Source organism: Aethalodelphis obliquidens, unplaced genomic scaffold (genome assembly GCF_003676395.1).
Source record: "Aethalodelphis obliquidens isolate GAN/ISIS:26980383/991018 unplaced genomic scaffold, ASM367639v1 scaffold156, whole genome shotgun sequence".
Classification (NCBI taxonomy): Eukaryota; Metazoa; Chordata; class Mammalia; order Artiodactyla; family Delphinidae; genus Aethalodelphis; species Aethalodelphis obliquidens.
The window spans coordinates 7,591-30,809 of record NW_020838100.1 but is presented as its reverse complement, the minus strand read 5'-3'; the positions used below and the strand labels follow the sequence as shown (position 1 = coordinate 30,809).

At 35.1% G+C, this 23,219-nt stretch overlaps 1 protein-coding gene across 1 annotated transcript in view; it reads left to right on the top strand.

Moving 5' to 3' along the window:
* The window catches only part of LOC113616557 (terminal nucleotidyltransferase 5D-like), a 69,604-nt gene extending 52,054 nt beyond the window's left edge, over nucleotides 1–17,550 (top strand). Inside the window, exon 2 of the mRNA XM_027099952.1 lies at nucleotides 16,856–17,550. Within this exon, the coding sequence (XP_026955753.1) occupies nucleotides 16,856–17,550 (695 nt within the window). The remainder of the gene's footprint in view (nucleotides 1–16,855) is intronic.
* Nucleotides 17,551–23,219: the final 5,669 nt, after the last annotated feature.

The window sequence follows — 23,219 nt, the reverse complement described above, 5'->3', positions numbered from 1 at the left end:
CTGATAAATTCTTAGAAAGGTACAACCCTAAAGAGTGAACCAGGAAGAGATAGGAAATAACAGAGCAATCACAACTACTAAAATTGAAACTGATGAAAAATCTTCCAACAGGGGCTTCCCTGCTGGTGCAGTCATTGAGAATCTGCCTGCTAATGCAGGGGACATGGGTTCAAGCCCTGGTCTGGGAGGATCCCACATGCCGTGGAGCAACTAGGCCAGTGAGCAACAACTACTGAGCCTGCGCATCTGGAGCCTGTGCTCTGCAACAGGAGAGGCCGCAATAGTGAGAGGTCTGCTCACCGCGATGAAGAGTGGCCCCTGCTTTCCACAACTAGAGAAAGCTCTCACACAGAAACGGAGACCCAACACAGCAAAAATAAATAAATAAATAAACTCCTACCCCACCCCCCAAAAAAATCTTCCAACAAACAAAAGCTCAGGACCAGATGGCTTCACCAGCGAATTCTATCAAACATTTAGAAAAGAGTTAACCCTACCCATTGGAAACTCTTCCAAAAATTCGCACAGGAAGGAACACTCCCAAGCTCATTCTACAAAGCTATAATCACCCTGATACCAAATCCAGACAAAGATACCACCCGAAAAAAAAAAAGAAATTACAGGCCAATATCACTGATGAACATAGACGCAAAACTCCTCAACAAAATACTAGCAAATTGAATCCAACAACACATTAGGGCTTCCCTGGTGGCGCAGTGGTTGAGAGTCTGCCTGCCGATGCAGGGGACACGGGTTCGTACCCTGGTCTGGGAAGATGCCACAGAGCGGCTAGGCCCGTGAGCCATGGCCGCTGAGCCTGCATGTCTGGAGCCTGTGCTTCGCAACGGGAGAGGTCACAACAGTGAGAGACCCGCTTACCACAAAAAAAAAAAAAAAAATTGAATCCAACAACACATTAAAAGGATCATACACCATGATCAAATGGAATTTATCCCAGGGATGCAAGGATTCTTCAATATACACAAATTAATCAAAGTGATACACCGTATTAAGACATTGAAGAATAAAAAGCATATGCTCATCTCAATAGATGTAGAAAAAGCTTTTAACAAAATTTAACACCCATTATGATAAAACCTCTCCAGAAATGGGGCATGGAGGGAACCTACCTCAACATAATAAGGCTATGTATGACAAACCCTCAGCAAACATCATTCTCAGTGGTAAAAACTCAAAGCATTTCCCCTAAGATCAGGAACAAAACAAGGATGTCCACTCTCACCACTATTATTCAACATAGATTTGGAAATCCAAGCCATGGGAATCAGAGAAGAAAAAGAAATATATAAAAGGAGTCCAAATTGGAAAAGAAGAAGTAAACTGTCACTGTTTGCAGATGACAGGATACTAAACATATAGAATCCTTAAAGATGCTACCAGAAAATTACTAGATCTCATCAACAAATTTGGTAAAGTTGCAGGATACAAAATTAATACACAGAAATCTCTTGCATTCCTATACACTAACAACTAAAGATCAGAAAAAGAAATTAAATAAAAAATCCCATTTATCATTGCATCAAAAAGAATAAAATACCTAGGAATAAACCTAACTAAGGAGGCAAAAACCTGTACTCAGAAAACTATAAGATACTAAGAAATAAAAAAGAAATAAAGAAAGAAATAAAAGACAACACAGATGGAGAGATATACCATGTTCTTGGATTGGAAGAATCAATATCGTCAAAATAACTATACTACCCAAGGCAATCTACAGATTCAATGCAATCCCTATCAAATTACCAATGGCATTTTTCACAGAATTAGAAAAAAAAATTACAATTTGTATGGAATTAAAACAGACACCCCCAAATAGCTAAAGGAATCTTGAGGAAGAAAAACAGAGCTGGAGGATTCAGACTCCCTGACTTCAGACTATACTACAAAGCTAGAGTCACCAAAACAGTATGGCATTGTCACAAAAACAGAAATATAGATCAATGGAACAGGATAGAAAATCCAGAGATAAACCCACACACCTATGGTCACCTAATGTATGACAAAGGAGGCAAAAATATACAATGGGGGAAAGACAGTCTCTTCAATAAGAGACGCTGGGAAAACTGGACAGCTACATGTAAAAGAACAAAATTAGAACACTCCCTAACACCATACATAAAAATAAACTCAAAATAGATTAAAGGCCTAAATGTAAGTCCGGATACTATAAAACTCTTAGAGGAAAACATAGGCAGAACACTCTTTGATGTAAATTGCAGCAATATCTTTTTTGATCCACGTCCTAGAGTAATGAAAATAAAATAAGCAAATGGGGTCTAATTAAACACATTTTTACAGCAAAGGAAACCATAAAACAAAAAGACAACCCTCAGAATGGGAGAAAATATTTGCAAATGAAGCAACTGACAAGTGACTAATCTCCAAAATATACAAACAGCTCATGCAGCTCAATATCTAAAAAATAAACAACCCATTCAAAAAATTGGATGGAAGTTCTAAATAGACATTTCTCCAAAGAAGACACACAGATGGCCAAAAAGCACATGAAAAGTTGCTCAACATCCCTAATTATTAGAGAATTGCAAATCAAAACTACAATGAGGTATTACCTCACACTGCTCAGAAGAGCCATTGTCAAAATATCTGCAAACAATAAATTCTGGAGAGGGTGTAGAGAAAAGCATAGCCTCCTACACTGTTGATTGGCATGTAAATTGGTACAGCCACTATGGAGAACAGTGTGGAGGTTACTTAGAAAACTAAAAATAGAACTACCATATGACCTGACAAACCCACTCCTGGACATATACCCCGAGAAAACCAGAATTTGAAAGATACATGCCCCCCAATGTTCATTACAGCATTATTTACAATAGCAAGGACACAGATGCACCCTAAATGTCCAACAATGGAGGAATGGATAAAGAGGATGTGGTACATATATACAATGGAATATTACTCAGCCATAAAAAAGAGCAAAATAATGACTTTTGCAGTAACATGGATTGACACAGAGATTATCATACTGAGTGAAGTAGTCAGAGAAAGACAAATATCATATGATATCACTTATATGTGGAATCTAAATAAAAGGTACACATGAACTTATTTACAAAACAGAAATAGAATCACAGATGTAGAATACATACTTATGGTTACCAAGGAGTAAGGAGGGGAAGGATAAATTGTGAGACTGGGATTGAAATATACACACTATATATAAAATAGAGAACTAATAAAGACCTACTGTATAGCACAGTGAACTCTACTGAGTACTCTGTAATGACCTATATGGGAAAAGAATTTAAAACAGAGTAGATATATGTATATATATAACTGACTCACTTTGTTATACATCTGAAACTAATACAACATTGTAAGTCAACTATACTCCAATAAAAATGTTTTAAAAACAATAACATATTGTACATATAAAATTTGTTTAAAAGTAGATCTCATGTTAAGTATTCTTTCCACAAGAAAATAAAATAAAAATAAGTATTAAAAAGAAAAATAAAACCTATGTGTGATTTTTTTCAGGCTTAACTGTAGGCAATTATAAAGGCTTTTCCTGGCAGGTCTCATGTGGAAACTGCCTTCTTTATGCCAGACATGATGTACCGACAATGCTTTGCAGTCTCTGAGGAGAGTTGTAGTCAAGGTTTCAGGCCCTCTGACTGTCATGCTCTTTCACATATTTACATGTCTACGTTGGGCAACTTCATTTCTATTACTCTTTATCTGATTCCATGCAATCTTGTGCTGTTCAGACCCTCTGCTGAGACCGCCTCAGCAGGGAAGACGTGAATATACTTTTCCCTACTCTGATTCACTCCACTCCTATCCCTACACTCTCATCCTTACCAATCTCACCTGCCCACATCCTCAAGGTCCATGAAACTGTGGAAGCCTTTTGTTGGGGCTTCCTCAATTGTGACACAAACTCCACACCAGTGCTGATACAACTATTACCAGTGGGTTATTCCATGGGGAAAAAAGGAAAAGGGGGAGTTGGCACTTCCTCCAGCTTTAGCTTTATGCTTATACTATTAAATAAGTGATTAAAAGACTTAACTCTTTCATTGTTTTTTGTTTGTCTTTTTTGTGTGCTTTAAATTTTTTTCCAGCTTTATTAAAGTCTAATTAACAAATAAAAATTGTATATATTTAAAGTGTACAATGTGATTTTTTATATATGTATACATTGTGATTGATTACCACAATCAAACTAATTAATATATCTATCACCTCACAAATTTCCTTTTGTGTGTGTTGGGGGGGCAAAAACATTTAAAATCTATTTCGTTAGCAAATTCCAAGTATACAATACAGTATTATTAAATGTAGTCACAATGCTGTACTTTAGATCTCTAGAACTTACTCCACTTGCATAACTGAATGCACCCTGAGACCAATATTTCCCCATTGTCCCAAACCCCCAGTAGCTGGTAACCACCATTTTATTTTCTTCTTTTATAAGTTTGATTTTTTTAGATTCCACACATAAATGAGATTATGCAGTAGTTTTCTTTCTGACTCTGCCTTATTTCACTTACCATAATGTCTTCCAGGTTCATCCATGTTGTTGCAATGACAGAATTTCCTTAAAGACTGAATAACATTCCATTATATATACTGGAGGTTAGGATAAAGCTATATACTAGGACATAGTGTGATACATATAGATATCACATTTTCTTTATGCATTCATTTGTCCACAGAGACTTAGGTTGTTTCCATACTTTGGCTGTTGTGAATAATGTTGCAATGAACAGAAGGCAGATAACTCTTCAAGATACAGATTTTATTTCCTTTGGATATACACCCAGAAGTGGGATTCCTGTGTCATATAGTAGTTCTATTTTTTTAATTGTTTGAGGAACCTCCATACTTTTTTCATAATAGCTATACTAATTTACATTCCTACCAACAGTGTATAAGAGCTCCCTTTATATTTTTTGTAATTCTTTTATTTTTTCCAGGTTTACTGAGGTTAAATTAAATTATAAGATATTTAAAGTGTACAATATGATGGTTTGATATACATATACATGATGAAAGGATTCCTCCTATCAAGCTAATTAACACATTTATCATCTCACATATTTAAATTTCTGTGACATTTTGTTTCACTCTCTTAGCAAATTTCACCTATACAATACAGTGTTATCAACTATAGTCATCAGGTTATACATTAGATCCTCAGACTTTATTCATTATAACTGAAACTTTATACCCATTTACCAACCTATGTCTATTTCTCCCAACCCTCATATTCTGATAACCACTTTTCTACTCTCTGTATCCATGAATTCAACTTTTTTTTTAGATTCAACATATAGGTGATATAATGCAGTATTGTCTTCCCCTGCCTGGCTTATTTCACTAAGCATAATGTGCTCGAATTCATTGCAAATGACAGAATTACCCTCCTTTTAGGGTTGAATAATATTCCATTGTACATATCTATTCATCCATTGATGGACACACTTAAGTTTTTTCCGTACCTTGACTATTGTGAATAATCTGCTATAAATTTGGCAATACAGTTACATCTTTGTGATAATGATTTCATTTCATCTGGCTATTTACCCAGGATTGGAATTGCTAGATCACAGGGGAGTTCTATTTTTAATTTTTTGAGGAATCTCCACACTGTTTTCCATAGTGGCTATACCAGTTAACAATGCCTCCAACAGTGCACAAGTGTTCCCTTTGTGCCACATCTTCACAAATACGTGCTATGTCTTGTCTTTTTATAATAGTCATTCTAATCGGTGTGAGATGATATCTCATTGTTGTTTGATTGCCTCTCCCTGATGATTAGTGATTTTGAGCACCTTTTAATGTATCTGATGGCCATTTGTATGTCTTAGCAGTGTCCCAAAGGTTTCTGGTAGGTTGATTTTTTTTAAATATGTTTTGAGATATTCTTTGATTTCCCTTTTGATTTCTTCTGTGACCCATTAGTTGTTCAGAAATGTGTTGTTTAGTTTCCACATGTTTGTAGATTTTCTAACCTTCCTCTTGTTGTTGATTTCTAGTTTCATATTATTGTGATCAGAAAAGATACTTGGTACAATTTTAATTTTCTTAAATTTGTTAAGACTTATTTTGTGTTGCATCATATGATCTATCCTTAGAAATGTTCTGTGTGTACTTGAGAAGTATGTGTATTGTGCTGCTGTTGGATGAATAACTGTTATGTCCATTCAATCTACTCTATGGTTCAAGTCCATCATTTTCTTGTTGATTTTCTGTCTGAATGATGTAACCATTGTTGAAAGTTAGCTATTGAAACCCCCTACTATTTTTGTATTATTCTCTATTTATCTCTTCAGATCTATTAGTATTTGTTTAATATATTTAGGAGTTCCAATGTTGGGTGGGTATATATTTATAATTGTTATATCTCCTTGATGGGTGGATCCTTTTTCATTATATAATAACCTTCCTTGTCTCTTTTTACTGTTTTTGGCTTTAAGTCTATTCTCTCTGATATAAGTATAGCTAACCATGTTTTCACTTACATGGAATATCTTTTTCCATTCCTTCACTTTGTCTAAGGGTGTTCTGAAATTGATATGGGTGTCTCATAGACAGCATAGAACTGGGTTGTTGTTGTATTCATCAATTCTGCCACTCAGTGCCTTTTTGTTGGTGAGTTCAATCCATTTACATTTATTGTAATATTGGTATGTAAGTATATATTAATGTCATCTTATTAATTTCTTTCTGGTTGTTTTGTATTTCTATTGTTTCCTTCTTCCTCTGTCTCTGCCTGATTTCTTAAATTGGTTAATTTCTGTGGTGGTGCATGCTGTTTTGCCTTTCCTTTTTCACTTGTGGGTCTACTCTAGGTTTTTCTTTTGTGGCTACCTTGTGAATTACCCAAAACACCTAATAGGTAAAACAGTCCTTTTTAGGACTATAGCAAGTCATCTTCAAACGCTTAAAAAGCTCCACCATTTTACTTCACCCTTTAATATTATTGATGTTATAATTTACCTTTTTTATATGTTGTGCATTTGTTAACAACTTGCATAGCTATAGTTATTGTTACTAATCGTTCCATTTAACTTTAACTTTTTTAACTTTTACACTATAGTTAAGTGGCAAACACATCATCTAATACAAAGTCACTGCTTTCTAAATCTGTTTGTCTATTTTTTACCTTTACCAGTGTGTTGTGTACTTCTATATGTTTTTATGTCATTGATTAGTGTGTTTTCATTTCAGCTTGAAGAACTCCTTTCAGCATTTCTTGCAAGACAGGTCTAGTGGTGATAAACTCTCTCAGCTTTTGTTTGTCTATGAAAGCCTTGTTTCTCATATCTGAAGGATAACTTTAACAGATAAAGTATTCTTGACTGGCAATTTTTATCTTTCAACACTTTAAACGTGTCATTTCACTCTCTCTTAACCTGTAGAGTTTCTGCTGAGTAAACCACTCTTAGCCTAATGGGAGTTTTTTTGTAGGGCACTTTCTTTTTATCCCTGGCTGCCTTTATGATTCTTTCTTTGTTGATCTTGACATTTATTATAATGTGTCATAAAGAAGGTCTTTTTGCATAGAGATAATCAGGTGTTCTATCAGCTTCGTGGACTTGTATGCCCAAGTTTTTCCTCAGGTTTGGGAAGTTCTAAACTATTATTTCTTTAAATAAACTCTTTGCCCCCTTCCCCCTCTCTTCTCTTTCTGGAACACTTATATTCAAATATTTCCCTTTCTGATAGAATCAGATAGCTCTCACGGTCTTTCTTCGCTCTTTTTAAACCTTAGTTTCCTCTCCTCTTCTAACTATATTATTTCTACATTCCTATACTCCAAGTCGTTTATTGTCACTTCCATCTGGTCTGCCCTACTACAGATGTTCTCTATTGCATTCTTCATCTCATTCATTGAATTCTTCAGCTCTAAAATTTCTGTTCCTTTATTTTTTGTTTCAGTCTCTTTGGTAAAGAAGTCTCTCTATTCATTAATTTTATTCCTGATTTCATTGAATCATATTTTGAAATTTTCTTGTAGTTCACTGAATTTCCTTATAACAGCTATTTTCAAATATTTATCAGTTATATCACAATATTCTATGATCTTGGTTTAGTTGCTGGAAAGTTATAATTTTCTTCTTATGATGCCACATTTTCTTGATTTTTCCTATTGCTTCTAGTCATGCATTCTGCTTCTGCATTTGAGGTAACAGATACCTCTTTAAATAAGCTTTTATGTGTTCTTTAGTTCTTACAATTCTCCAGGTTGTCTATTAGGAACCTCTCTTTTGTTTTCCGGAAGGTGGCATTATAGCTCAAGTTTATGGTTTCTCCCTTGGTTACCAACTGTTTCTTGTTTTTGGCCATGTTAATTGTCTACCAGAGCTCTCAGGAGCTTGCTCTCTCAGATGCACCTGAGATCACACCCAAGAAGAGGTTAGCAGAGTGGGAAGAAGTGTGGGTGTAGCACTCAGTGTGTTTGGCTATTGTAGACATGGTAAGAAATTCCCCAGAGATGGTACACCCAGAGACATGTGGGTGGACTTTCTACTGAGAATAATTATTTTAAAGCCATTTGAAATTCTTATCTGTCTTTTCTCAAGTATCTTCCCTCCCCCCAGTCACAGTGCTCCCACCTTAGTACTTTAGATGCTGGTGGAGAGAAATGGCTTTCTCCTGCTGCATCCCATCCAGCTGGAGTAAGCAGACCCTCTCTCACTGCTCTCTTGTTTCCCTGAAGGATAGTTTCTGTTAGATGAATCAGCCCCAATCAGTGCCTTCTTGGGGATGAAGAGTTCTAGGAAAGTTTTCTCTTACCACCTTTGCTGGAACCAAACTTATCTTTGCTGTGGCAAGATGTATATTTTTCTTTATTTTTTTCTCTAATGGTGTGTTGGAGTCTCCCTTCAGGAGGGCTGGTGTTCTGCAAAAAATTCTTTTTCATGGGTAAATGCTGCCCAATTCAGCACTTACTCAATCCTTGCCAAACAGCAGCAAGAGAGGTCCAGACAGTCCTGTTGCTTCTGTTGGTTCTGCAGAATGTATGGAGGTTTGAATATCTCCTACCATCTGCACTCATGGACAAGATTCTTCTTGGTTCCCTTGGAGCTAAATGCAAACTCCCACAAAGTGGTCTTTGTTCACACATGGATGCCTACTTTATTGACTAAAAAGGCTTATATTAAAGAGGAATGTCTTATGCAAGTTACTGCCATCACTTTAAATCCATTTAGAGTTTATTTTGTTTATGGTTTAAGATAGGAGTCTAGTTTTACTCTTATTCATGTGGCTATAGAGTTTTTCCACCACTGTTTATTGAAGACACTATCCTTTACTGATTGTGTAGCCTTGGCACCTTTGCAGTAAATTAATTGATCATATATGCATGGGCTTATTTCTAGGCTTTCCATTCTGTTCCATTGTTCTATGTGTCAGTTTCTATGCCAATACCATACATTTTTGAAGCATAGTTGATTTACAATATTGCATCAGTTTCAGGTGTATGGCAAAGTGATTATACAAACATTTTTTCAGATTATCAGCCATTATAGGTTATTACAAGATATTGAATATTGTTGCCTGAATTATATGTTAAATCCTTGTTGCTTATCTATTTTATATATAGTCATGGGTATCTGTTAATCTCATACTCCTAATTTATCCTCCACTTTCCCCTTTGGTAATCATAAGTCTGTTTTCTATGTCTGTGAGTCTGTTTCTGTTTTGTAAATAGGTTCTTTTGCATTATTTTTTAGATTCCAACGTAAGTGATATTATATAATATTTGTCTTTGTCTGACTTGCTTCACTTGGTATGACATTCTCTAGGAACATCCATGTTGCCACAAATGGCAACATTTCATTCCTTTTTATGGCTCAGTAATATACTATTATGTATATATGTGCCACATCTTCTTTGTTTTTGTTTTGTTTTGTTTTGTTTGTGGTACTCAGGCCTCTCACTGTTGTGGCCTCTCCCGTTGCAGAGCACAGGCTCCAGAAGCGCAGGCTCAGTGGCCATGACTCACGGGGCCAGCCACTCCGCAGCATGTGGGATCTTCCTGGACCGGAGCACGAACCCATGTCCCCTGCATCGGCAGGCAGACTCTCAACCACTGTGCTACCAGGGAAGCCCCACATCTTCTTTATCAATGATCTTCCCACGGACTTTTAGGTTGCTTCCATGCATTTGCTGTTGTAAATAGTGCTGATATGAATATTGGATTGCTTGTATCTTTTCAACCTAGAGTTTTCATTTTTTACAGATATATGCCAAGGAGTAGAATTGCTGGATCATATCATACCAAACGTTTTTTGATTATCATAACTTTCTAATATAATTTGAACTCAGGAAGTGTGATACCTCCAGCTTGCTTTTTTTTAAAGACTGCTTTGGTTATTCACTGTCTTTTTTCTTATTTAAAGTATAGTTGACTTACAATGTTGTGTTACTTTCTGGTGAACAGTAAAGTGATTCAAAACCAATGGGTATTTTTCAGTTCTTATTGTATCTTATTTCTCTGCAGCATTTCATATAGTTGAATGTTCCTTTCTTGAAATATTCATTCTCTGTATTTCTAGAAAGAGTCTTACTTCCCAGATTATTTATTCCTCTCCTAGCTATATGATCATTTAGCTTCAATCTTATCTGAGGACTCTTGACCATTCCAAGAACTTTAACTTTTAGAATTTCTTAAGGTCCAGACTTGGCTCTCTCTTTTAAATTATTTCCTTAAGAAAACTCACCCAGACACCTGAATTCAATTGACTTGTAAAATAATTTACTAAAACATATTTTAATATTATGTGAACAAAGTTATTAATTCTGAATATTTCATTTAGAAACTTGAATATCTTGGAGATAGGTCAATTTAGTTAGATGAAAAGGCACCTAAAAAAATGAAAAGTTGGCAGATGCAGTTGGCCCTGGTAGCAGTTGGATGGATGAAAGAGCAATACTTCCATCTGCAGGAGCATGCGCCCCAATTCCAAAGTCTCCCAGCATGACAGTGACTCAGAGAAACTCCTCGGATGTCAAGAATCCTGTGGATACTACTCTGAATGAAAGCAAAAGTGAAGAGCATTCAAAGTGAGAGAAAAATATTTTACACCTATACAACCCACTGAACCAACATTAGCCACTGGAGGCAGACACCAAAAACAACAGGAACTATGAACCTGCAGCCTGCAAAAAGGAGACCACAAACAGAGTAAGTTAAGCAAAATGAGAAGACAGACAAACACACAGCACATGAATGAGCAAGGTAAAAACCCATCAGACCAAACAAATGAACAGAAAATAGTGAGTCTACCTGAAAAAGAATTCAGAGTAATGACAGGAAAGATGATCCAAAATATTGGGAAAAAAATGGAGAAAATACAAGAAACGTTTAATAAAGACCTAGAAGAACTAGAGAGAAAACAAACAGTGAAAAAGAACAAAATAAATGACATTAAAAATTCTCTAGAAGGAATTAATAGCAGATTAACTGAGGCAGATAAGTGGCCAGGAAGATAAAATAGTGGAAATAACTACCGCAGAGCAGAATAAAGAAAAAAGAATGAAAAGAACTGAGGACTATCACAGAGACCTCTAGGACAACATTAAACACAACAACATTAGAATTATAGAGGTCCCAGAAGAAGAGAAAAATAAAGGGACTGAGAATATATTGGGAGAGATTATAGTTGAAAACTTACCTAATATAGGAAATGAAATAGCCAATCAAGTCCAGGAAGTGCAGAGAGTCCCATACACGATAAATCCAAGGAGAAACACATCAACACACATATTAATCAAACTATCAAAAATTAAATACACACACAAAAATTAAAAGCAGCAAGGAAAAAACAACAAATAATATACAAGGGAAACCTTGATAAGGTTAACCGCTGATCTTTCAGCAGAAACTCTGCAAGCCAAAAGGGAGTAGCGGGACATATTTAAAGTGATGAAATGGAAAAATATACAACCAAGATTACTTGACCCAGCAAGGTTCACATTCAGATTTGATGGAGAAATTAAAACCTTTACAGAAAAGCAAAAGCTAAGAGAATTCAGCACCACCAAACCACCATTACAACAAATGTTAAAGGAACTTCTCTAGACAGGAAACATAAGAGAAGGAAAAGACCTAAAATAACAAACCCCAAAGAATTAAGAAAATGGGAATAGGAACATACATATTGATAACTACATTAAATGTAAATGGATTAAATGTTCCAACCAAAAGACACAGACTGGCTGAATGGATACAAAACAAAGACCTGTATATATGCTGTCTACAAGACACCAACTGCAGACATAGGGACACAAACAGACTGAAAGTGAGGGGATGGAAAAAGATATTCCATGCAAATGGAAATCAAAACAAAGCTGGAGAAGCAATTCTCACATCAGATAAAATAGAATTTAAAATAAAGACTATTACAAGAGACAAAGAAGTACACTACATAATCATCAAGGGATCAATCCAAGGAGAAGATAGAACAATTGTAAATATTTATGCACCCAATAAAGGAGCACCTCAATATATAAGGAAAATGCTAACACCCATGAAACAGGAAATCGACAGTAACACAATCATAGAGGAGATTTTAACAACACACTTTCACCAATGGACATATTATCCAAAATGAAAATAAATAAGGAAACACAAGCTTTAAATGATACATTAAACAAGATGGGCTTAATTGATAATTGTAGGACATTCAATCAGAAAGAAAACAGAATACACTTTCTTCTAGAGTGCTCATGGAACATTCTCCAGGATAGATCATGTCTTGGGTCACAAATGAAGCCTTGGGTATATTTAAGAAAGTGAAATAATATCAGGTATCTTGTCAAACCACAACACTATGAGACTAGATATCAATTACAGGAAAAAATCTGTAAACAATACAAACACATGGAGGCTAAACAATACACTACTAAATAACTAAGTGATCACTGGAAAAATAAAAGGGGAAATCAAAAAATACCGAGAAACAAATGACAATGAAAACACGATGACCTAAAACCTATGGGATGCAGCAAAAGCAGTTCTAAGAGGGAAGTTTATAGCAATACAATCCTACCTCAAGAAACAAGAAACATTTCAAATAAACAACCTAACCTTACACCTAAAGCAATTAGAGAAAGAAGATCAAAAAAACCCCCAAAATTAGCAAAAGGAAAGAAATCATAAAGATCAGATCAGAAATAAATGAAAAAGAAATGAAGGGAAAAAAAGCAAATATCAATAAAACTAAAATCTGATTCTTTGAGAAGTAAAACAAAATTGATAAACAATTAGCCAGACTCATCAAGAGAAAAAGGGAGAAGACTCAAATCAATAGAATTAGAAATGAAAACGGAGAAGTAACAACTGACACTGCAGAAACACAAAGCATCATGAGAGATTACTACCAGCAACTATATGCCAATAAAATGGACAACCTGGAAGAAATGGACAAATTCTTAGAAAATCACAACCTTCTCAGACTGAACCAGGAAGAAAGAGAAGATATAAACAGACCAATCACAAGCACTGAAATTCAGACTGTGATTAAAAATCTTCCAACAAACAAGCCCTGGACCAAATGGTTTCACAGGTGAATTCTATCAACCGTTTAGAGAAGAGCTAACACCAATCCTTTTCAAACTCTTTCAATATATAGCAGAGGGAGGGACACTCCCAAACACATTCTATGATGTCACCATCACACTGGTACCAAAACCAGACAAAGATGCCATGAAAAAAGTAAACTACAGGCCAATATCACTGATGAACATAGATGCAAAAATCCTCAACAAAATACTAGCAAAGAGAATCCAACAGCACACTAAAAGGATCATACACCATGATCAAGTGATGTTTATCCCGAAATCCAAGGATTCTTCAATAAACACAAATCAATCAATGTGATACACCATATTAAGAAGGATAAAAACCATATAATCATCTAAATAGATGCAGAAAAATCTTTTAACAAAATTCAAAACCTATTTATGATAAAAACCCTCCAGAAGGTAGGCATAGAGGGAAATTACCTCAACATAATAAAGGCCATATATGACAAACCCACAGCCAACATAGTTCTCAATGTTGAAAAACTGAAACCATTTCAACTAAGATCAGGAACAAGACAAGGTGTTCACTCTCACCACTATTATTCAGCACAGTTTTAGAAGTTTTAGCTACAGCAATCAGAGAAGAAAAAGAAACACAAAGAATCCAAGTTGAAAAAGAAGAAGTAAAGCTGTCACTGTTTGCAGATGACATGATACTAAACATATAGAATCCTAAAGATGCTACCAGAAAACTGAGAGCTAATCGATGAATTGGTAAAGTAGCAGGATACAAAATTAATGCACAGAAATCACTTGCATTCCTATACACTAATGATGAAATATCTGAGAGAGAAATTAAGGAAACACTCACATTTACCATTGCAACAAAAAGAATAAAATACCTAGTATTAACCCTACCTAAGGAGACAAAAGACCTGTATGTGGAAAGCTGTAAGACACTGATGAAAGTAATTAAAGATGATACAAACTGATGGAGAGATACACCATGTTCTTGGATTGGAAGACTCAGTATTGTGAAAATGAATATACTACCCAAAGCAATCTAAAGATTCTATGCAATCCCTATCAAATTACCAATGGCATTTTTCACAAAACTAGAACAAACATTTCACAGTTTGTATGGAAACAAAAATAACCCCGAATAGCCAAAGCAATCTTCAGAAAGAAAAACGGAGCAGGAGTAATCAGGATCCCAGACTTCAGACTATATTACAATGTTACAGAAATCAAGACAGTATGGTACTGGCACAAAAACAGAAATATATATCAATGGAACAGGATAGAAAGCCCAGGGACTAACCCACACACATATGGTCAGCTTAATTTTTGATAAAGGAGGCTAGAATATATAATGGAGAAAAGACAGCCTCTTCAATAAGTGGTGCTGGGAAAAGTGGACAGCTACATATCAAAGAATGAAATTAGAACACTCCCTGACACCATACACAAAAATAAACTCAGGATAGATTAAAGACCTAAATGTAAAGCCAGACACTATAAAACTTTTAGAGGAAAGCATAGGCAGAACACTCTATGACATAAATGACAGCAAGAATCTTTTTGACCCCCCTTCCAGAGAAATGGAAATGAAAACAAAAATAAACTAATGAGACCTAATGAAACGGAAATTTTTTTCGCAGCAAAGCAAACCATAAACAAGACCAAAAGGCAACCCTCAGAATGGGAGAAAATATTTGCAAATGAAGCAACTGACAAAGGGTTCATCTCCAAAATATACAAGCAGGTCATGCAGCTCAATATCAAAAACCAAACCACCCAATGCATAAATGGGCAGAAGACCTAAATAGACATTTCTCCAAAGAAGATATAGCGATTGCCAACAAACACATGAAAGGATGCTCAACATCACTAATCATTAGAGAAATGCAAATCAAAACTACAATGAGGTATTATCTCGCACCAATCAGAATGGCCATCACCAAAATATCTACAAACAATTAATGCTGGAGAGGGTGTGGAGAAAGGAGAACCCTCTTGCACTGTTGGTGTGAATGTAAATTGATACAGCCACTATGGAGAACAGTATGGAGGTTCCTTAAGAAAACTAAATATAGAACTACCATATGACCCAGTAATCCCACTACTGGCATATACCCTGGGAAAACTATAATTCAAAACATGTCATGCACCACTATGTTCATTGCATCTCTATTTACCATAGCCAGGACATGGGACCAACCTAAGTGCATCGACAGATGAATGAATAAAGAAGCTACGACACCTATATACAATGGAATATTACTCAGCCATAAAAATAAACATAATTGAGTTATTTGTGGATGGACCTAGAATTTTTCATACAGAGTGAAGTCAGAAAGATAAAAACAAATACCATATTCTAACACATATATATAGAATCTAATAAAAATAAAATGGTTCCAAAGAACGTAGGGGCAGGACAGGAATAAAGACGCAGATGTAGAGAATGGACTTGAGGGCACAGGGAGTGGGAAGGGCAAGCTGGGACAAAGAGAGTGGCATGGACATATATACACTACCAAATGTAAAATAGATAGCTGGTGGGAAGCAGCTGCATAGCACAGTGAGGTCATCTCGGTGCTTTGTGACCACCTAGAAGGGTGGGATATGGAGGGTGGGAGGGAGATGCAAGAAGGAGGAGATATGGGAATATATGTATATGTATAGCTGGTTCACTTTGTTATAAAGAAGAAACTAACACACCATTGTAAAGCAATTATACTCCAATAAAGTGTTAAAAAATAAAATAAATTAAAAAATAAAAAAATGATTGTTCCAGCCCCTTGAGGTAAATTTAGAACTATAAATTATTTATGCTTACTAAATACATTCATATAATTGAGACAGAGATTCTTAAAGCTTGAGTTAAGCATTATTTGAAATGGAATAAATGGCCTTGCTAAGTTCAGAATTTCGATATTAATTGTCTTCAAGAAAATTTGTAAAAAACTAGCATAAGTGCTATCTGTGCTTAATAGTCAGTAGTTTTGGTTTATTTGAACAAATTAAGAAAACTGTAAAATATTTAGAGTGGAGCATGTGCTGACAGTTTTCTTGGAAAAAATATCGTGTTTAATTCTAAAAAAGTAAAAAAGCCAAATATTATAAATTAGTTAATTAAATAGAATAAGACAATAGACATTTATTTTTACTTTAGTTGTATTTATTTGTTTACTTTTCATCCATCTAAACAGCCTCACCTGGTCTTATTCACCAGAACTATATCCTATAGCTTTATGACGGATCAGGATACTACTTGCTTCAATTTCAGGAATCTCCATTTTGGCTTTGGGTACACATTGTTCTTTAGTTTTGAATAGCAGAACACGTTTTCTAATTGCTTCCATCAAGGCCCTCTTTGCTTTATTGATCATCCATAGAGTTGATGGAGGAAATTGCTTTAAACCAGGACAAACTACAGCTGATGAAGATCAGGAAACTGATAGAGCCCAAGGGCTTGATATGGAAGATGGTGATTTTAGGAAAGTAAACAGTGATTATAGAGTGGAAGATTTTGTTGAATTCAAACTTGGTGATATTGGGTGTGGTGTAATCAAATGTCCTGTTGGTTGTGCAACTGAAGATCTTGGTAACTGTAAACTGAAGATCTTGATGACTGTGTATCTAAACATCCTGATAATTGGACAAATGAATGTCTTGTTGACTGGGCAACTGAATGTTTTGATGATGGAATTAAAGATATTGATGTTTGTGGACCTGAAGAAACTGATGGTAGTGGAACTGAACTTTGTAGTATTTGTGGAGTTGAAGATATTGGTAATGGTGCAATTGAAGATGTTGATGCTGGTGGAACCACATATTTTGGTGGTGGTGGAAGTGAAGATCTTAGTCTTGATGGAACTGAAGATCTTGGTGATTTTGCAACAAAAAGTCTTGATTTTGCAGATGAAGGTCTCACAGCTTGAAAAGCTGAAGATCTTGGTAATTGTACAACTGAAGCAGAGTCAGTTAGATTTGCAACTTCAGCCCTTGATTGAAATCTAGGTGAAGTTACTGAAGAAGGAGATAAAGGTGGAGGCATTTCCTGATATTCACTTTGTGGGACTAGATCATCTGGTATCAGTTCATTATATTGGAAAATTTCAGGTATTGGAGGAGAGAACTCTGTTTGAGGTGGTGTAATTAGAAGAGCTGCATCAAGAGTAGTCTGAAGGCAATCAGGAGGTGGTGATGCTGCTGGATTCCTGAAAACAGTTGATGTAAGTTGAGTTGGGGAGTGTATTATTGAGGGAATACTTATCCTCTTTGAAGCTCTTAATAGAGCTAACCAATCAGGTGGTAGTGGAGGTGGTGAATTTGGTGCAGTGGGACTCACAAACACCTCTGTTTTAAGATGAGTTTGAGGTTGGGATTGCAACTATTCTCCCATTCCAGTTCCATAATTGATATAGCTATGTGAATGCTTCACATCACCAGATCCATGCATTGGCTGTTGTAGAGGGCAGGATAACACTTTTTCTACAGGTTTTGTTAGAAGTTTACTGATTTCACTAAATAAGAAGGTGGAAAATATACTTTCGGATGGTTGATCTACATATGAATGAGAGGTCTCACTACAAGCATCTGCGATATGGTCCACTGTAATATTATCTTCTATCAATTGACTTTGAGGCACACATTCTATCTCAAAGGGATAATCTAGGTGCTTCTTTTGCTTGAAATTCCCTCCCTTTTGTTTTTCTTTTCCAGATATAATCTTTTTTTAGAAACTTCAAAACAATATGAAGCAGGATAAATCTTTAAACTTTCTCTATTATCTTGGCAGTAATGAGCAGGCATAGTAAGAGTTGATGTCTGTACACAAGCATCATGTTTTTCACATATTTTAACAGGTATGGAAGAGTATACAGGCTGTGTTTGAAAAACTGTACTTCGAAACATTTTCCTTGATTTTCTAACTTGCAAGGACACTCCTTCATTTGGATCCTTGTGGGTAATGCCATCAGTTAACTGGATTACGCTCTGTTGTAAAGTCTTAAGTTTGAAAGAGACGCTATCAATCTCTTTGGTTAGTTCCCCAAATAAGTATTCAGCATATTTATTTAGATCATTTACTTGTCTAGCTATATTGTTTAAAGATGTCTGGATTACATAAACTAATTCATCTTGAATTTTTCTGGGCATTGCTGATAGACTCAGATGCCCTTCATCTTTTTCTTCATTTAACGACATTTTAGATGTTTAGATGTTAGGTCAATAAAAAAGTTGAGGGAGCACCCCTGCCTCACCCACTTTTGAGCATCCACTGTGCTTTTCAGATCTGCTGCAAGCTTCACAGGGTTTTGAACTTTGCCAGCAACATCTGGCAATTGGCAGACGCTGACTGTATGTGAAAATAAAAGCTCTTGCCTCCAGTTTTTGAGCTGTAGTAACCTGGCAACCAAGCTCTGTGTCAGAAGCTTAAGGTTGCCCGAGCAGTGAGAGAACAATGCCTTCAAATCATTGCCACGCCCCTCTGGTCACCCTCTCTAGAACTAGTTTCACAGAGATGGAGAGAGACCAGCTGGAGAGGAAGAAAAAAAGCTATAACCTAACCTCTCATTTAATGTTTCTCTAAGTGTGACCCTAGAGTTGAAAACAGACTATCTCATGTGACCACCAGCTTATTTCATTGACTTCAAGTAACATTTTTCTCTCATCTGATTCCAAAAATTATCTTCCAGTTGAAATGTTTATTCTGAGCCCCGTTTGGATATCACACAGCCATCTCAATCTTGTACTTTGGTATCTTATTCTACCCACCCCTGCCTCTCCTCCCTGCATCTCTTATTCCTGAATATGGCAAGTCCATCCATCCAGTTACTCATGTCAAAAATCTGGTAATTAACTCTGTCCTCGACACTTCTCTTATTTCCACACCCAGTCTACAATATGGTCAGTTCTATTCCAAATTATATCCCAAAATGTATCCACTCCTCTCCACCTACCTTACCACTAGTAGAGTAAATTTCACACCATCTTCCACCAGAATGACCAGAACAGTCTCCTAAATATTTTGCTGATCCTCTCTTTTCCTCTTCCAATCTGCTTTCCTTCCTCATTCCATCCATGTGTCCATTAATCCATGTATTCATTTTAAAATATTCAATCTGGAAAGACCTCTGAATAAGATGACAGAGTATAGTCAAATGACAAAAAAAAATCCTTGAAAAATAAGTGATATGGACAAAAATGAATTTTAAAATGAAAAAATAAATACTTCAGCACTATAAAAAAATAAGGGGCATAATCTCCTACCATGCATTCTGGAAATTTTTGTCCAAGGATATATAGACCAGGGATTTTAGCTACTGGCACATAACTTCTATCCACATTGCTTGAGGAGTGGTTCGATATTGGGGCTGAGGGGTGGTATTGGGTGCACGAAAGTGGACTGCATTTGGGAAAGTGTCACTCATACCTCCTAATCTATAAGGAAAGAGACTGAAAAAGGCAAATGAGTTTCCTGGGTGAAAGGTAGAAAGTGTCTCTCCATCCTCCATACTTCCACACTGACACAGAGTTAAAAAAAAATGTCAGTACTCTTTAGCTGGGAGAAATATGGGAAAGAGAAGGCAGAAGGTCTTAAACAATCAGACCTAATTAGCTGTAACAATAAGAGATTTACCAAATTTGAGGATATAATACAGATAACTATGAAGTGAGTGGGTAGCCATTTGGGAAAAGGCACAAAGAAAGTGTCAGTATAAATCTGTCTCCCCAACTATGGGCTAATAGTACCTTGGCCAACCACCAAAACTATAACATCATGGCTTCAGAACAAAATATAAGTATTATAAACTTGAAAATATACATTTAGTACTATAAAGAAAAAAATTGGGAGATAAAACACAAAAGTTTAAAAGTTGTAATCATGTTAATTTTTTTTCATTTTTATAGCAAAAATCGAATAGATACCTAAATCTAGAGACAGAGGTTCAAATATAATATAAAATGATAACTATAACTATTCAGTTATGCAGCAATGTTTTTAAGTGCTAGCATGTGCTATTCATGGGAGAGAGAAATTTCCACCCAGATATAAAATCATATGCAAATACTCTGAGGCAAGAACTAAAATATCCTGAATGAGACACTGCAAGAGGGCCTGTGGCTAAGAAATGGTATGAGGTGAGCTTTGAAGGATTTATAAATCTTATATTTGAAACACATGATAAAAAGTTTGGGTTTTAATCTGAGGATCAAGGGAATCCATTGAAGGATTTAAGCAGAGGAGATATGTGATCCATATTATTTTTTGAAAGCTCACTGTAGCTCCTGGGCACAGAGTGGATTGTGGAGTGTTAAGAGTGGAGGCAAGGAAACCAGTTGCAGTAATCCATGCAAGAGATGATAGTGGATGTATCAGGACTGTGTTAGTGGTAGAGATGGTGAGAAGTGACTTCATTCAAGGTGTATTTTGGAGAGGAAGAGCAAGTTTGTGACAAAGGATGTGGAAATAAAGTGTAAGCAATAAGAATAGTCAGGTGTTCTGAGGCAAGTTTAGGCCTGAAGATGAGCATTTTGTAGTTATTAGCATGCAGATTGTGTTTAAACCCATGGAACAGAATGAGAAAATCTAGGATGAAAGTACAGGTAGAAAAAATAGTTACATCCTTCAATTATCATAAGGCACATAAACATATATTTTAAAAAAATAAATCATAAAAGATGTAGCAAAAGCTAAAAAGCTAAAATATGAAGAACAGTAATAACATAAAATCATGATAGAATTAAGAAAAGTATATTTCATATCAACAAATTTCAATGGTATAAACACATTTATTAAAATCAACAGTGAAGTGTTTGAAACATCAGGGATACAGTAATGAATAGTACAGGTAAAGTCTCTGTCCTCATGGGGTTCACATTCTACTGAATGTGAGTAAAATAAGTAAGTAAATCGAAATATAATATAACTTCAGATGGTGATATGTTCTATCAAAGAATATAGAGCCAGTTGAGGAGATAGATGACTATTAAGTTAGGCCTCTCTGAGGAGATAATATTTGTAGAGAATCTTAAATTCAAGTTACAAGAGGGATCTAAAGCAATGACTCAGAAAGATGACAGTAAAAGTATAGGCATCAACATAAAGAAAGTTGTAGGTATAATATTGATGTCAACCAAAATTGAATTTATATACAAGTTAAAGAAAACATAGGAGAAATACTTCATTAAAAGTATAATTCAAAATGAATTTCTAAAGGTTATGATATTATATAGAAAATAGCACAACATTAAAATACATCAAGAAAAAATGGAATAAATACCAAAAAAATAGAAACACAATTGACAAAATTTAGAAAATTTGGAGAGAATCCAAATAAATAAACTGAATAAAACTGGTCTAATAGGTCTATATCAATCCTTGCTGCCTGATATCAGAAAATGCACATTTTTAATTTTTTAAAATTTAATTTTATTTTTTTTTATACAGCAGGTTCTTATTAGTTATCCATTTTATAAATATTAGTGTATATATGTCAATCCCAATCTTCCAATTCATCACATCTTTTTTACTTAATAATGGATATTTACATATATTGGGCCACTACAAAAATCTCAATAATTAAAAAAATATACAAAAACAATAAAGACTACATTATTTTTAATACTTTCTTATTATATAATCACAAGTATTTATTTTCTATATTTTAATGCCATTATTTTCTCATATACATTTATTACAGTAACAGCTTCACTGTGCAGTTAACACTAAAATATTATGGATTGACCTGTAGCCCCACATAGTGCTTTCTCCCTTTAAATCATTTTTCTGATGTTAATATGATTATTTCTGGGTTCTTTTGTATCATATACTTTATATTTTTACTTTAAGAGCCTATATAACATAGTGATTAAGAGCATATGTTTTGAAATCAGTCTGCCTGGATTAAAATAAAAATTATGTCACTTGATAGTCCTGGGACCTAAGAAAATTTTCTCATCCTTTCCATTCCTCAGTTCTGGTTTGTTAAATGGTGTGAAAATTGCACCAATCTCATAGAGCTGTTCTGAGAATTAAAGTTAATTCATTCATGGAAAGCATTTATGAAGAGTGTCTGCCACATAATGAGCCCATACTAAATGTTAGCTATTATTATTACTTTCATTCTTTATGGGTCATAGTGTGTCTCTTGATAGAATGAAGTAATATTTTTGACCATTTTTTCTTATAATTGAGGTTTCAAAGATTTATTTTTATAATACTTATATGGTTAGACTTAATTGTGTTAGCTTTTTCAATATTTTCTGTTGATGAATGCCTTCATTTGAGTTATTATCTCTTGTCCTTTGATTTCAAATTTGAAGACTCCTTTAATAGTTCTTATACAGCATATTTGCTAAAAATGAATTATCCAAGGTTTTTTTTATTTTTATTTTTTATTTGAGAACTCTTAGTTTCTCCAGAAGGAGAAATTTGGTATGGAATTATTTGTTGACTTTTTTTTTCTGTCAGTATTTTGAATGTTATCTGGCCTCCACTGTTTCTGATTACAAATCAGCTGTTGAGCCTCATCCAAGAGAGGACAGACAACAGAAGCAAGAAGAATTATAGTCGTGCAGCCTGTGGAATGATACCCACATTCACATAAAGACAGACAAAATGAAACAGCAGAGGACTATGTACCAGAGGAAGGAACAAGATAAAATCCTAGGAAAACAACTAA